Source organism: Nicotiana tabacum, chromosome 11 (genome assembly GCF_000715075.1).
Source record: "Nicotiana tabacum cultivar K326 chromosome 11, ASM71507v2, whole genome shotgun sequence".
NCBI classification, from domain to species: domain Eukaryota; kingdom Viridiplantae; phylum Streptophyta; class Magnoliopsida; order Solanales; family Solanaceae; genus Nicotiana; species Nicotiana tabacum.
This window is the reverse complement of record NC_134090.1, coordinates 14,375,679-14,390,320: the sequence shown is the minus strand read 5'-3', so window position 1 is coordinate 14,390,320 and position 14,642 is coordinate 14,375,679. Positions and strand designations below refer to the sequence as shown.

At 36.2% G+C, this 14,642-nt stretch overlaps 2 protein-coding genes across 3 annotated transcripts; both read left to right on the top strand.

Moving 5' to 3' along the window:
* Nucleotides 1-513: 513 nt before the first annotated feature.
* Nucleotides 514-6,983, top strand: LOC107786070 (serine carboxypeptidase-like). Its single transcript, XM_075224816.1, has 9 exons — nt 514-1,040; nt 2,394-2,562; nt 4,289-4,408; nt 5,127-5,270; nt 5,347-5,497; nt 5,687-5,778; nt 6,084-6,342; nt 6,428-6,561; nt 6,639-6,983. Exons 1-9 carry the CDS (start codon nt 727-729, stop codon nt 6,765-6,767), a joined length of 1,512 nt encoding a protein of 503 aa, XP_075080917.1. The 5' UTR covers nt 514-726; the 3' UTR covers nt 6,768-6,983.
* A 2,703-nt stretch (nt 6,984-9,686) lies between these two features.
* On the top strand, nt 9,687-13,635 carry LOC107786071 (U11/U12 small nuclear ribonucleoprotein 31 kDa protein-like). 2 transcript variants are annotated; one of them, XR_012696419.1, is made up of 2 exons: nt 9,687-10,735; nt 12,234-13,635. XR_012696419.1 is itself a non-coding variant. In XM_016607504.2 (1 exon), exon 1 carries the CDS (start codon nt 9,757-9,759, stop codon nt 10,522-10,524), a length of 768 nt encoding a protein of 255 aa, XP_016462990.2. In that variant the 5' UTR covers nt 9,687-9,756; the 3' UTR covers nt 10,525-10,873. The 2 variants fall into 2 exon arrangements, 1 of the variants encoding a protein (XP_016462990.2); XM_016607504.2 differs by lacking the exon at nt 12,234-13,635 and having other exon boundaries at nt 9,687-10,873.
* Nucleotides 13,636-14,642: the final 1,007 nt, after the last annotated feature.

The window sequence follows — 14,642 nt, the reverse complement described above, 5'->3', positions numbered from 1 at the left end:
AAATTCAGTAATTTTGGTTCGAACTTTGTATTTATCTTAAAATATTTATCGAATATGTATAAATTTTTAATTTAGAACCCAATAACTTAAGGCGATTAAAATCTTGAATCTATAAATTTGAAATCTTGGCTCCGTCTCTAATTGCTGATTTGGACAGTAAAAAGAGGAGACAACAAATTCTCCTTAAAGTAATTGTATTTATTTTATATGCAATTTATAATACTTTTTTTGTAATTTTCAAAAATCTATATTTTAATTTTAAATATTAAGTTGATCTCCAAGTTAACTTCGAAGATTAGTTAAATTGACGCTGCCACCTTATGTATTTCAAACACTTTTTGCTTGTCTCGAAATGCATGCGCAAATTTTTTTATTTTCTGGAAAACTATTTCAACCAACATTATTTAAGAAAAGTTTCCGATTTTTTCAAAAAATAATTCAACATATACCAAAATGAACATTTATAAAACGTAATAAAATAAATCTTCCAACATTCCCATTTTACGTTAAGGTGGAAGAGTTGCAGCAAATAAATTGTTGCGTTTTACTTTTTCTTTTTATTTTGCTTTTCCTAATTTCCAGACATTGGAAAAGATTCAGCAGTTTCTTGGAAAGCGCACTCTTCTTCGTGGCGCACTCCTCTCTCTCTCTCTCTCTCTCTTCTCTCGCACGCAAACACATTTGGGATATTTATTTCTCCTCACACTTTTGCTTCAATCCTCAAACATGGCGCAAATGAAGCTTTCACTTTCGGTTTCGCTTTTTCTCACTCTTCTTCTTCTTTCTCCTTCTTCATTCGCGAAGGTTTCAATATCTTCGAAGTTAGCATCGAAGCAAGCTGAGAAGTTGATACACGAGCTCAATTTGTTCCCAAAAGAATCCGATAATATCGTCGATCGGGATCCATTTCCCACCGCTGCTTCTAGAATCGTCGAGAAGCGATTCTCGTTCCCTAATTTGGCGAATTCTAGTATAATATCCTTTGAAGATTTGGGGCATCATGCCGGTTATTATAAGATTAAGCATTCTCATGCTGCTAGGTACCTTTTCAAACCCTAGATTACTTTTTTTTTTGTCAATGTCTGTCTCGATTTTTATGGCAGTGTTTAATTGAGCACGGAATTTAAGATGTTGATTGGATTTAATTATTAGAGTAAGAAGTATTCTAAGAACATATTTCCATAAATGTACAAAAGGTAATTTGATAAAAAGGATTATCAGATAATGTTATAGTGTCGCACATTGGTTGAGGGAATGAAGTGTTGTCTCCTATGGTATCAAGCAATCCTCAGTTCCTCACCTCGTGAGCTAGTTCTTGAGGTTGTGGTAGGGTAAGGTCGACTTTGTGTTTCTCCAAGTTGGGCCCGCATGTTATGTTATCCACACTCCAGGCGTCCACTGCCTCAGCATGTGGCAGTGTTAAAGTGTCCCAAATTGGTGGAGAGAGCGGACTGTTGTCTCCTTATATAGTGAATAAACAACCATGACCTCATGAGCTAGCTTTTGAGGTTGAGTTAGGTCCAAAGTCTATATTCTTTTCAAAAAAAGGAATTAGAGTATCTTGAAAATTGCGAAGATACTAGCAAAATGGTGTCAAATGTTCTCGGACGTCCCAAAATAGAAAGTTCGTCAACTTGGAACAGACTAGTATCATATTTGTTGCTTCATACACTTCCTGGTTTTTGTGATTCTTGTTCCGATTTGTATTATCATAGGTATCCAACCAAATTGTAGTTTCAGTTTTTTTCTTTTCTCTTATGTTAAAATACTGTCAGGTCCAACAATGCATTGTGGTGCAATAGGTTTTTGTTATCTACAGAATGTAGGCAATCTCTCAGTAGTTTTCTATCATGCAGTGGACCCCTGCATGCTCCTCTATCCTCCTACAAGTTCACTTTCCACTTCGGAAATTCGAATACAACGGTTGTAACTGGTGTTAAAATGAATTCAAAGGATGTTTATTTGATATTGCGATAAAATGGATTTAAATATAGCAGAATTGTTATAGAGTATTCATTTAGTCAACCCCAATTAATTTGGAAGTGTTTGACTGGTTGATTAATGGAGAATATTCTGTATGCTTCACTTACCTTCAAGTGTCATTACACGTAGCTTTTGTGGGGAACCATCAGATTTTTACAGTTTGACCACTTATCTGTTTAAGTCAATCAATGCGCTTAAGAAGTTGCCGAATCAGTTGAAATATTGAAAGGAATGCTGCAACATTGTTTCATTTAAAATATTTCTCTTTTGTGAGCATTTACCAAAATATACATCTCCAGAGTAATTAGGCTTTATATCTTTGTCTTCCTGTCTAATGTATCAACTAGCTTCTCCTTATTTGTTGGTTGGGATCTTATTTAGCTTGAACTGTGTTATCTTTCATTTTGTAGGTTGTTCTATTTCTTCTTTGAATCACAAGGCAGTAAGGACGATCCTGTTGTCATCTGGTTGAGCGGAGGACCTGGTTGCAGCAGTGAGTTGGCCCTTTTCTATGAAAATGGACCTTTCTCAATTGCAAATAATTTGTCACTTGTGCTGAATGAATATGGGTGGGACAAGGTAATCAACTAACTTTACCTTATAAAAAAAAAGCTAATCGACTAACTTTAAGATCACCTTATTGTCGTAACGGAAAAGGGCCAAATATACCCCTGTACTATCAGAAAAGGTTTAAATGTACCTCTCGTTATACTTTGAGTCCAAATATACCCCTCTCGTTATACTATTGGTTCAAATATACCCCTTTTCCATTAAGTTTGCCCAAAGTGGACATCCAGTACTACGTGGCACAGGTAGATGCCACATGGGTTGCCACCTCAATGCCCATAACCCATTTTACCCCTCCTTTCTATTTTTTTTCCACCAATAAAATATTATTCCCCTCCACCATTATTGCCACCATTACCGCTACCATGAAAAATATTATATTTCAAATTTTAATCTTTTATATATGGATTAGAGGTGCTGAGGTGGCATGCCATGTGGCATCCACCTCATCAAATATTAGTGACACGTAGGATTGGATGTCCATCTTGGACAAACTTAACAGAAGAGGGGTATATTTGAACCAATAGTATTACGGCAGGGGTATATTTGGACCTAAAGTTTAACGAAGGGTATATTTAAACCTTTTCTCATAGTACAGAGGTATATTTGGCCCTTTGCCGTAGACGTAATGGTTTCCGCTATTTAACAGCAGTTTATTGTGGTATGTGAACATGGTTTTGCTTAAGCAATAGTAGCAGTTTACCTTCTTTGCTATTCAGTAGATGATTCAGCTCGATAGAAGAAGATTTTCTCTTGCTTTTACTCGATGGCACGTGAAAGTTAAGAATATAATGGTGCATGGGCATATAGATTATTAGATTTTGCATTGACAACATCTTATGCATGTCCTTTATCCAGTCATGATAAGTAGTTTGGCAGACTGCTAATTTATTTGCAAAGTGCCAATTAGTGAAAAAGCTTGTTCGTTGTGGATGTTCCTATTTGTTATTATCATTTTTAATTTTGAAAAGATTATTTGAAAAGAAAATTAAGATAAAACTTAATAACATGTCTATATCTTGTTTAATGCTGCGAAAAGTCGAAGAATCATCAGTATGGTTTGTGATTAAGCTTTGATAATCCAAGCTTCATCATTATCCTTCTTCTGAGATGTACCAGTAATCAACCTGAAATGAATGCAACCAATTCACAGCCACAAATTGATACTTCATCAATGTGAAGAAAATCTGTGGGGACCATTTCTTTCTTGCACATGATACATCTGTCAGGAGAAATTATCCGTTTTAGCATTTAGATAGTTACACTTTCAGTATTTATGTAGTTATTATCAACCAGACTGCAAAAACTTTTTTTTTCCAGAAGGGGCCTTGTGTTTTAACTGAAATCTTATTGCTTTGCAAAGGAAACATGTCAGCCATATTTTTTTCATTAGACCTCTGATAGTGCACTTCCCTGATTTCATGTCATGCTTCTGTCTGTTTTAATGTTCTACTTCTTTTTGCTCATTACTGAAATAAAGTACCTGCATGGCAATTCAAGACTGCAGAGAGGAAAGTGCTTTATGTTCCATAGGATCTTGAGTTTTGGTTTTTGTGGTTCGGGTCTTTAATTGCTGACTCCTACGGTGTCAAGTTTGCCCTGTGTTTCACATTTGTTCCTTGTGAAGTAGATTTTTCTTTTTTATTATCAATTTTCCTTTTTCTCCTACAAGGACACTTGAATACCTTAATAGATTTTCCAAACCTGAAGAAATGATATTGACATGTTATTTCTGCAGGTATCAAACCTTATCTATGTGGACCAACCTACAGGTACTGGCTTTAGTTACAGTTCTGACAGACATGACATCCGTCACAGTGAAGCAGGTGTTAGCGACGACTTGTATGACTTCCTACAGGTTTGTTCTGTGTGAAACTAAACGCCTAAAGCAACATGGAACCATATACATTTACTCCTCTGGAATTCAACCGTTGTAATCATTGTCTTATGATGAAAGATAGTCAATTGTTAAACTTAATGATATGGATGGTTTCCTATGTTTTCTTCACCTATCAATTGCTAGTTTCATGTATGTTATTCATGAGGTTTGCACCGGACAATTTGTCCTGCTTCTAACGGGCAATAAACATTTCACATGGTAAAAAGGTGGAAGCAACTTCAGTCCTGGTTGTGAACATCCTCAAGGATACAAATTCATTTATGGCATTCCTTTCCGTTAAGTACAACAACAAAAACATCAACCCAGTAATAATCCCACTAGTGGGGGTCTGGGGAGGGTAGAGTGTATGCAGAACTTACCCCTACCGGGAGGGGGGGGGGGTTAGAGAGGATGTTTCCGGATATTCCTTTCCGTTAAGTAAAATCATTATTGTTGCAGTTGTGACACATTGGCATTCCTGAATGTGGTTTGATTATGAATTCTCTTGAGCATTTGTGACACATTGGCATTCCTGAATGTAGTTTGATTATGAATTCTCTTGAGCATTTGTGGCGCATTGGCTATTTTAGTTTCGTTCTTCTATGTGATGCAGTGGGCATTTTTCTAAATTGATGTGTAACTGAGACAATACGATCCTGACTTGTTTTTGTTGGTGTGATCATTAATAATGGTTTAGGCTTTCTTTGAAGAGCATCCTGAGCTTGTGAAGAATGACTTCTACATAACCGGAGAATCTTATGCTGGGCACTATATTCCTGCTTTTGCTGCTAGAGTACACAAGGGAAACAAGGCTAAAGAAGGATTACATATAAACTTAAAGGTACCTCATTTCCCCAGTTATTGAATTTTTATTTCCTTATTCACGTGTCTTTACTTCATTGAAAGTATTTGAACAGGGTTTTGCCATTGGGAATGGGCTTACGGATCCCAAAATACAATACGCTGCGTATACTGACTATGCATTGGACATGGGATTAATTTCGAAGTCTGATCATGATCGTATCAACAAAATACTTCCAGTTTGTGAAGTTGCAATAAACCTTTGTGGTACATTATTTTATTTCCTGTTTACTATCTGTCTTTCCTCCATATCAATTGACTCATTCGAGCTTTGCCTGGGTGAAAAAGAAAAGGGAAGGGGACTGATGAAGTAATTGGATGTTCTTTGACCACAGCAAATCAATTCTCGGTACTTTGTTTTCTTCTCAGTTTCTCTGTCTGTTTTTATCCTTTTAGGTACTGATGGGAAAATCTCTTGCTTGGCTGCCTATTTTGTTTGCAATTCTATATTCTCTGCTGTTCGTGCACGTGCTGGGGCTGACATCAATGTAAGTTATCAGCCACTTCTGTCTGTGTTCCCATTTTCTACTAATTCTAGTGCCTGTGATACTTATTCTGTACTTCGTAGAGAAATAGGTGTTACTAGCCTCAGAAATAGTAGAAATAATCCCAGAAATTTATTTTTCCTAAATTGCTACCCCATATCATTTCATGTTGAATATGTTAAATTGCTCAAGAGGTGACATTGTCCCATATGTTACCTTTTCAAAAAAAAATCCTTGGCATGCCTTCCAAAGTTTGGAACAAATGACTGAATAACTATGTTTCTGATCCATTGAGCTTTCACCTGCAGCATTATGACATCAGAAAGAAATGCGTCGGAGCACTCTGCTATGACTTCTCAAACATGGAGAAATTGCTGAATATGCATTCTGTTAAGCAGGCTCTTGGAGTTGAGGATATAGAGTTTGTCTCATGCAGTACTACTGTGTACCAGGCCATGCTTGTTGATTGGATGAGAAATCTTGAGGCTGGCATTCCAACCTTGCTTGAGGATGGAATAAAGTTGCTTGTCTATGCTGGAGAATATGATCTTATTTGCAACTGGCTTGGTAAGCTTTGACTCAACTCTTAAGCTTAATGATGGAAACTTTTCACATAAACATTTCATATGTCGTAACACATCTCCTTTACCAGGTAACTCAAGATGGGTTCAGGCTATGGAATGGAGTGGTCAGAAAGAGTTTGTAGCATCTCCCGATGTCCCTTTTGAAGTTGACAGTGCTGAAGCTGGGTTGTTGAAAAGCCACGGGCCTCTGAGTTTCCTGAAGGTGCCTTTCTTTGTCGATGTTATTGTTCAATTTCTAGTGATGGGTGTTTGAGCTAACTGTGTTGTGTCGTATAATAGGTTCACGATGCTGGACACATGGTTCCAATGGATCAACCTAAAGCTGCCTTAGAGATGCTGAAGAGATGGATTGGAGGCACCCTTTCTCAGCAGACGACTGAGACCGAAGACTTGGTTGCTTCAATATGATTTCTGATATATGTAAATATTACTCTCATCCTCATGTTAGATGGCCTCTTTAGCAGCCACTGAGGATTGGTGGCCTTGTCCAAACTTTCTTTGCCACTGTACTTTTGAATGAAAGCAATGACTAAAACTTTCTGGAGATATGATAAAATTCTGAAGACGCATTTAGAAAATATGCATATATTATTGTGGGATATCTAAGAAGATATCTATATTGCCTAGCGTTCTCCTCCTTATGTACTGTTGAAGTAGTGTGATAAAACAATCAATCACACTACGTTATAGTCCCAATTCCCAAATTAAGCTAGATTCAAGTATATGAATGATCTACAGTCATTCTGTTCGATTCAAATTTGTTGCATCCAATACTAACTTGCGTAGACATTCTTATATATGTCCTTGTATAATTCTTGCGCTCAATCTAAGTAGGCGTTTGGCCATATTTTTTCCAAAAAATAAATAAATTCCAACATGTATTTGTTTATAGAATTGGGAGATTTTGAAAACCAAACTTCAAATGCCAAAATATAGCTTGAGATACTTTTTGGGCCAAATGATGACCATTTTAGACTTTTTAGTTGAAAATAGGACTTTTTAACATGTCAAAACTTGCATCAAAATTTATTTCCAAGCACATTTTTAATCGGGATATTTACCTTCCTATGCCATATAGTAAACTATATTACCATCAATGCTTAACTTTTACTAATATAATTACCTTTTATATACCTAATTACCATTTATGTACATTTTAGGGGTTTTAATGGTATTAATTAGTCTCCTAATTTAACTCTACCGTATATTCCCACTCCCCCCAACTTTCTTTCTCCAAATCCCACCCCCTCACCCACGTATCAAACCATACCCGATGATTTCCTCTTCTAAAACCAGCGAAAATCTGTAACCCCTTCACCATTGACAACCATTAAAAAGCTTTGAAGCTTTGAATTCGAATTTGGGTTTTCAAAAAACATTGTTTGTTTGGATTGGATGTTGCAAAGAATTGAGAATTCTCTCTACGTATCTCTCAATCCCAAATTTCAGTAATATAAAGCAAAGGAAAATAGAGCAGCAATTCCACCATTGACCGCCATTAAAAAGCTTTGAATTCGAATTTGGGTTTTCAAAAATCATTATTTGTTTGGATTGGGTGTTGTTGCAAATAATTGGGAATATGGTTTGGAGTTTATATCTCATTTTTTAGAGGTTTTGGTGAAGATTAGACTTGATTTTGGCTGAATTTCAGATTGTAACTTGAAGAAGAAGAAGACATGACATACATTATATTGCAGAAATTGTAGTAAAATTGTAGAAAAATTGTATTATGTTGTTTATTTATTTTTCTTGTATTCATTTAACTATTGTATGAAAGTTGAACAATATTGTATAAAAATTATATTTAAGTTGTATGATATTATAGTTGTATATAACTGAGTAGAAATAATGTACGAAAATTGTAGATAAGTTGTATAATATATAATTAGTTGTATGAAATTTGTTTTTACTATGTATAAATTAGATACAAAATATACAAAAGACATATTGTATAAAATTTATATTTAAGTGGTATTATGTTGTAGTTATATATAACTAAGTAGAAATAATATATATAAATTGTAGATAAGTTATAGATAAATTGTATAATATACAATTAGTTGTCTGAATGTTTTTTTTACTATGTATAAATCAGATACAAAATATACAAAAGACATATTGTATAAAATTGTATAAAAATTATATATTTAAGTTGTAATTGTTGTTGTATTTAAGACCTTCGTCACCGGCCTTTTGAATGGCTAAAAGTAAAGACCTAAAGAGCTTTGGGTTAAATGCAGAACTTTCCTTTTTAGAAGAAAAAGAGCAAAACTGTTCAGCACAGTTTCCCAGAGCAACTCTTTGGAAGATACTGTTGTGTATCTGTAACTCCCATTCTCATGTATTTTCTTTACATGATTTTGTCCTTCCAAGTGATATGCACTACTGCTAGCTTCAAGAACTGACATGAACTTGACTCGACTTTCTTCACCAATTTGCGTAAAGGGCTAATTATCATTATTTTAAAAATATTCTACAATAAATAAACTTTTCCATTCAATATATTGACGATTTGATTTTAATTGTCCATCTTTTTTTGGCGTCAAGCACGGAGAAAACGTAAGAAAAACTCAGAGGAAGTAATTTACATCGAAAATTCAAAGAAAAGAAAAGATCTTAGATATTAAGGGTATAACAAACAAAATCATGAGAGAATAGGGGAGAGAGGACAAAAAAAAAGGAAAATAGTGTAATTAAATCCCTTAATTGAATGCACTAATAATGGATTGAGAGTCTTTTAAGGTGAAATGTATATATTTTGTAAACAAAACTTGTGTAGGTAGGATAATTTACTAAACACGAACATTTAGGGTAATAAAGTTTCCAATAGTATACAAAAATTAAAAAAATCTCTTTTTACTTTCACGTCCAATCTCGTCCAAATCAGTTTTTTCAAAAAATATTTAGAAATTTATGTCCAAAAATATAAGTTTAAGTTTTCCTTCTAAAAAGATTACATCGTTTGGAACTAGTGAGGACAGTCAATATGGATTTCCTATTTTTCATTTTGCTCCATTCTTAGCTTAGTTTTGGATTGATGTCGAGGAATTTTAATCTTTCAAGATAATCTCTTTTCATGTGATTTTGGATACGTTGTATATGGGGGTAAAAATCTCAATTTTTTTATCTGTTATGAACAATTTATTGTATATGATTATTTTTAATCTTTTTAATAGTGTTGTTTGTTAAGTTTTGGACCATTAACATATCCTAACATCTAAACATAATCAATTAAATTATTTTTTGAACGTATTAGTTGATAATTGTCATACACTTTTGGTAAAATTCGGTCCTTTTCTTGTTAAATTCCTATAATGTTAAATTATTTCCCTTTTTTTCCCCAATAAGGCTTACTCCCCGCAGCTAACTGTTATTCGTTTGGAAACAAATCGTAAAAATGTCAAGGAAGAAAAAGCACAGCGACGAAGAAGAAGACGACACTTTCTACTACCGCTACTCCTCCGCACCTTCACCGGCGCCGTCGTCCTCCGCCACATCCAAAACCTCTTCCACTTCGCGCGGCAGCGGCAGCGGCGGACTAGCTCCATCAAAATCAACAGTGTACGTGAGTAATCTCGATTATACCCTCACAAACTCCGACCTCCACACAATCTTCTCCACTTTCGGCAAGGTCGCTAAAGTAACCGTCGTTAAAGACCGGGTGACACGTAAGAGCCGCGGAGTAGCGTTCATCCTCTTCGTTTCAAGAGAAGACGCAACTAAAGCCGTGAAAGGAATTGACAAAAAGGTCCTTAATGGCCGAACCCTAACGGCGTCAATCGCCTCGGATAACGGCCGTGCAGCGGAGTTTATAAGGAAGAAGATTTATAAGGATAAGAGTAGGTGTTATGAGTGTGGAGAAGAAGGGCATTTATCGTATGAGTGTCATAAGAATGTGTTTGGACCTAGGGAAAGGCCCGAGCCATCAAAGAAAGGGCGGAGAGGTGGTGGTGGGAAGTGGGGTGGTGGGGGTGGGGAGTTGGAGGAGGATGGGGAGGGGGATGATGAAGGGGGAGAGGGTTTTGATGATGAGAATTGGGCTTCAGTAGTGGATAGAGGAGCAGGAGAGAGGTTATTGAAGGGAGATGATAATGAGGAATTTAAGAAGGAGAAAAGGAGGGAGAAAAAGAGGAAGGTTTATTTTAATGATGAAAGTGATGATTGATTAAAGATGGGATCTTTTTGCCCCATAGCTTACCATGCTAAGTAAGTTTGGTATTTAAGTCAAGAAGGGTAGAAGGGAGGGCCCATTATCCCGAGTTTCGAAGGGTGCGGTTGGTACTAAGAGTTGGCCCTAGATGGATTTCTCAGTCTTAAAAAAAGGAGCTTTTAGCTTTATTTAGTTGAGGAATGATTTTCTATAGTGTTAATTGAAGGTATTGAAAGTTTTGCATTCACTCCTTTCATTTGGTGTGTTGTGTTACTTTCTTAAACTATAAAATGATGTAAGTGCAGTTAAGGTAATTGTTGAGTATAGTTTGATTTTGTTGGTAAATATCAGTATGATGCTCCGATATCTTTGATTTTTAAACTAGATCGTAGTTGTATGTATGTAGCATTATAGAACTAATTTAGTTATAAGCTGTATCTTGCTGGCAAGATGTTATACTTGGTAAAAGTTCCAGCTTTATAGACAATGTGGTTCTGTTTACTTGTCCCTCTTTACATATGAGTTTGGAGTTCAAGTTGCTCCTAAGTGCCAAGACTCCTGATCCAACTAGTCGGAATTATGTCATGTGTAGGTCTAACTAAATCATGCTAGCATTATTGAAGGACTCATGTGGTTCTGAAGAGTAGAGATTACAAGCTCAGTTTTTCCCCCATATTGAATTGAAATCTGTTGCTTTTCGCAATCAGGTTTTGACCATGATTTCTTGGGTCTTTAATTAAGTTCTCTAACTGGTTTTTAGCGCACCAAACTTTCCTGAAGTTGAATTGCAAGATCACTTTTTTTTGTTATAATGGAGTCGTCCCTTGGTATATATTATTGAATCTGTCCTGTGGTCTTCTATTGGAACCTTAGATGAAAGTTGAAACATTTGAGAATTCTAAGTCCTCTAGGTGTGGCGGTGCATTTGACTTCAACATTATTTCTTATCCTTACTTCTCTTGGAAACGTCGTCCTCATTTTTTTACTTATTAAGTAGTGATAGAGAGGGCAAGATAAGTTAGAAAAGGAACCACCAACAGGACATAACAATTACTCCTCAATCCCAAAGTAGGCGTGGTCAGCAATATGAATCCTTTATATATTTTACTCCATTCGAGCCCAACATTCAGAGAGTTCATATGAGTATTCTTAATAGCTCTACAGAGTAGACTTTTTTTTCCTGGTGGTGGAGAATAGTATTGGCATTGGAATTTCATTTTCTATATATATATCTATAGCTGATGCATTTGCATCCACTTACATTTTACTATTTGCAAATAATTGTGATCCAACAATGAGTAGAGCAGGTTGGCTGTAATTCAGAGTTAATGTTTGTTTCGCCTCATGTTGCACTTTCTAGCACTCAGAAAATGCCCGTGACACCAGTCCTGCAAGAAATAAGTATGCAGAATATGATGATGCTCTTGCATTTATAACCGGGTTTTAGTTTAATCTAACATCCCCAATTTTGCAGCAGTTTGCTTAGTCTTGGTGTCACTTTTTAATGCTCTTTCCAGAGTTTGCCCCTTTACCCTTCCTGTGAACACATGACCTTGACATGTCTCATTTTGCATTCTCTGTTGGTAATCTGTTAGTATATGTTATACCTTCATAATCCTTGTCATTCAGCTCATCAGATTGAGGGGATCTATTCATTACTTCTGTGTTTACATCTGGAGGCAAGGGAGTTTTCTTATCAAGTTGCTTGTTTCTCTTTTTGCTAGTAAGGAGAGGCAATGTGGAAGATCTTAGTTTTAGAAGTAGGATAGCTAGAACCCGAGGTTGGTGGTGAAGAATTTGGATTCATCTGATTCTGGAGGAGCATAGAAATTTAATTCTTGATGTTGCAACATGTTGTTGCCTTTCTTATATCCCTTGTTCTCATCATTTTGGGTCAGGGAATTGGAGCTGGCAAAGTTTCTAAGGTCCATTCCTAAGTTTCAGAATCGGTTCAAAGTTATCTTCATTGGAATGGAGAAACCGTCACAGAGGAAGATCCAGGACACACTAGAAGTTAGAATATCTTTCCTTAAGTCGTGTTCCCTCCACTCATTTCTGTTGCATATAACATCAGATTTACCAGAAGACAAAATGCAAAATTTCTTATGCACTGAAGATCATACCATTTTCATGGAACTTTAATGTATTATTACCTCGTCTAGCTTGATCATATTCTAAGCTTATACGAGTAAAGATAATGCCATGTTGAAGTAAGAAAGTGAAAGAAACTCATATCCATGCTTACAACTATAATTTAGGTCCTGACTCAGTCCATTGTATGTAACAAGTCTCTTTGTTAGAAACCTTAGAAATGGAAATGTAAGTAGTTGACAAGAAATAGTCATATTTCTATCAGCAAATTTGATACCTAACCCTACTTTGCAGTAGGAGAAGCGATAAGCCCTTCAATCTACTCCTCAAAGCAGGAACGAAGAGCCGCTTGCTTAATAATTTTGCCGCAATACATCTCTAGGTACCGACGGGGCAAAACTGACATAAAACGCAAAGTTCAGCAAGGCACAACATCCACAAAATTGATTGAACAGTACCCTACTAAATTTATATAAGTCCAAATTGAAACAATAAATTTGAGCTAACTCATGTATTCATAAGATTGCTTGAATTTATCTCTTACTGAGCTACAACATTCTTCCAGCAACTTGGTCAAGATTCGCTGGCCGTTTGGATGTGATTCTCCTTCCACCCTTAGGATCAAAGTCAATGATGTTCACGTTGCTTTTTTAATAATTCAAACATATAATTCTGCTCACATCAAGGGAGTCTCTTTATTAATTGAGAAGTTCATTGGCTTGCCTTTGACAGTATATAGCCTCTCATTTAACTCGCTATGTAACAACCTCCAAATATGAACACTCACAATGAAAGAAGATGATTGATTGTTCAATTAATAACCAAAATACAGAAGGAAAGTTACAGAAAGATAGAAGAATAGTAACCTAGAAGAAGGGGATGAGAATGCAGAGCATACATAATAGTGTATTGGTCTAAATTTGGGCGGCTTGACAACTGCGGATAAACAGGTTCGAGGACGTGGTCGACCACGGCACAATGGCGAGGAGTCTCCTTCAGAAAGGGTATTGCCGAGGTCGAGTGAATGGAATAAAGAATCAATGTTGTACTTTTTAAGGTTTCTTGGGATAACCCCTATAAATAAGAAGAGATAAAGAACAAAAGGGACATCTTCACTTTTTGATAAGAGCAAATTGTAAAGGGTTGACTATAAAGAATATACAAAAGTTGTCTTGTTCAATGACGACATTGCTCAACATATGTTATTCAATCTACGCTTGTAAGATCCAAGTATTCCTTATCCATCTTCACTTCTCATCCTTCCATGCTACTGTCAGGTGGAAGAATCATCCAAGTCATATAATATTTGGGTGATAAATCCCCTCTTATTATATTTATTGCAATTGTCTACATTTATTGCATGTTCTTATCATATATTTATTGACAATCATTGAGCTCATACCCGATATTCATTATTTTTAAACATTGTCCATACCGTTGGTGTTCTCCAGTATTAGATCTAGAATTTATTATGTTTAACTAGGATTCACTCTCTATTTCATTATTAATTAGTTTAACAAAAAGCTTGACACCTTTTGGTCAAATAATTTGGCGCCGTCTGTGGGGAGGTTTTAGTTAAAATTTTAGTTTCTTCTAGATCATAAAGAAGGACAACTATCTTTTCCTCGTTTGCACGAACTAACAATGGCAGGAAAAGGAGATGAAAGACAGAAAGCAATAGTGGGTGTCATTACCAACATCTTAAACACCATCAACGAGGATGACATAGAAGACAATGAGAATGTGACCTCGAGTGCTACACCCAGGCGAAGTGATTTACCTCCCCCTCATGGAAGTGTAACCGCTTCACGCGAAAGGGGAGCTTCCACGTCCACAGCTGAGGAAGCGCCACCAACAGTGAAAAAATTACTGGAGGAGTGGCTGACAACTACTCTAAATAACATACTCGACAAACCTGTTCAAAGGGCGAATAGAAACGCCGCGCCAACAGATACCACAGCGGCCGTCGGTGAACAACCCGCTCCCCCAACAGGTAACACTCACACCGTTGTTGATATAGGTAATGATGCACTTGCGGCCAT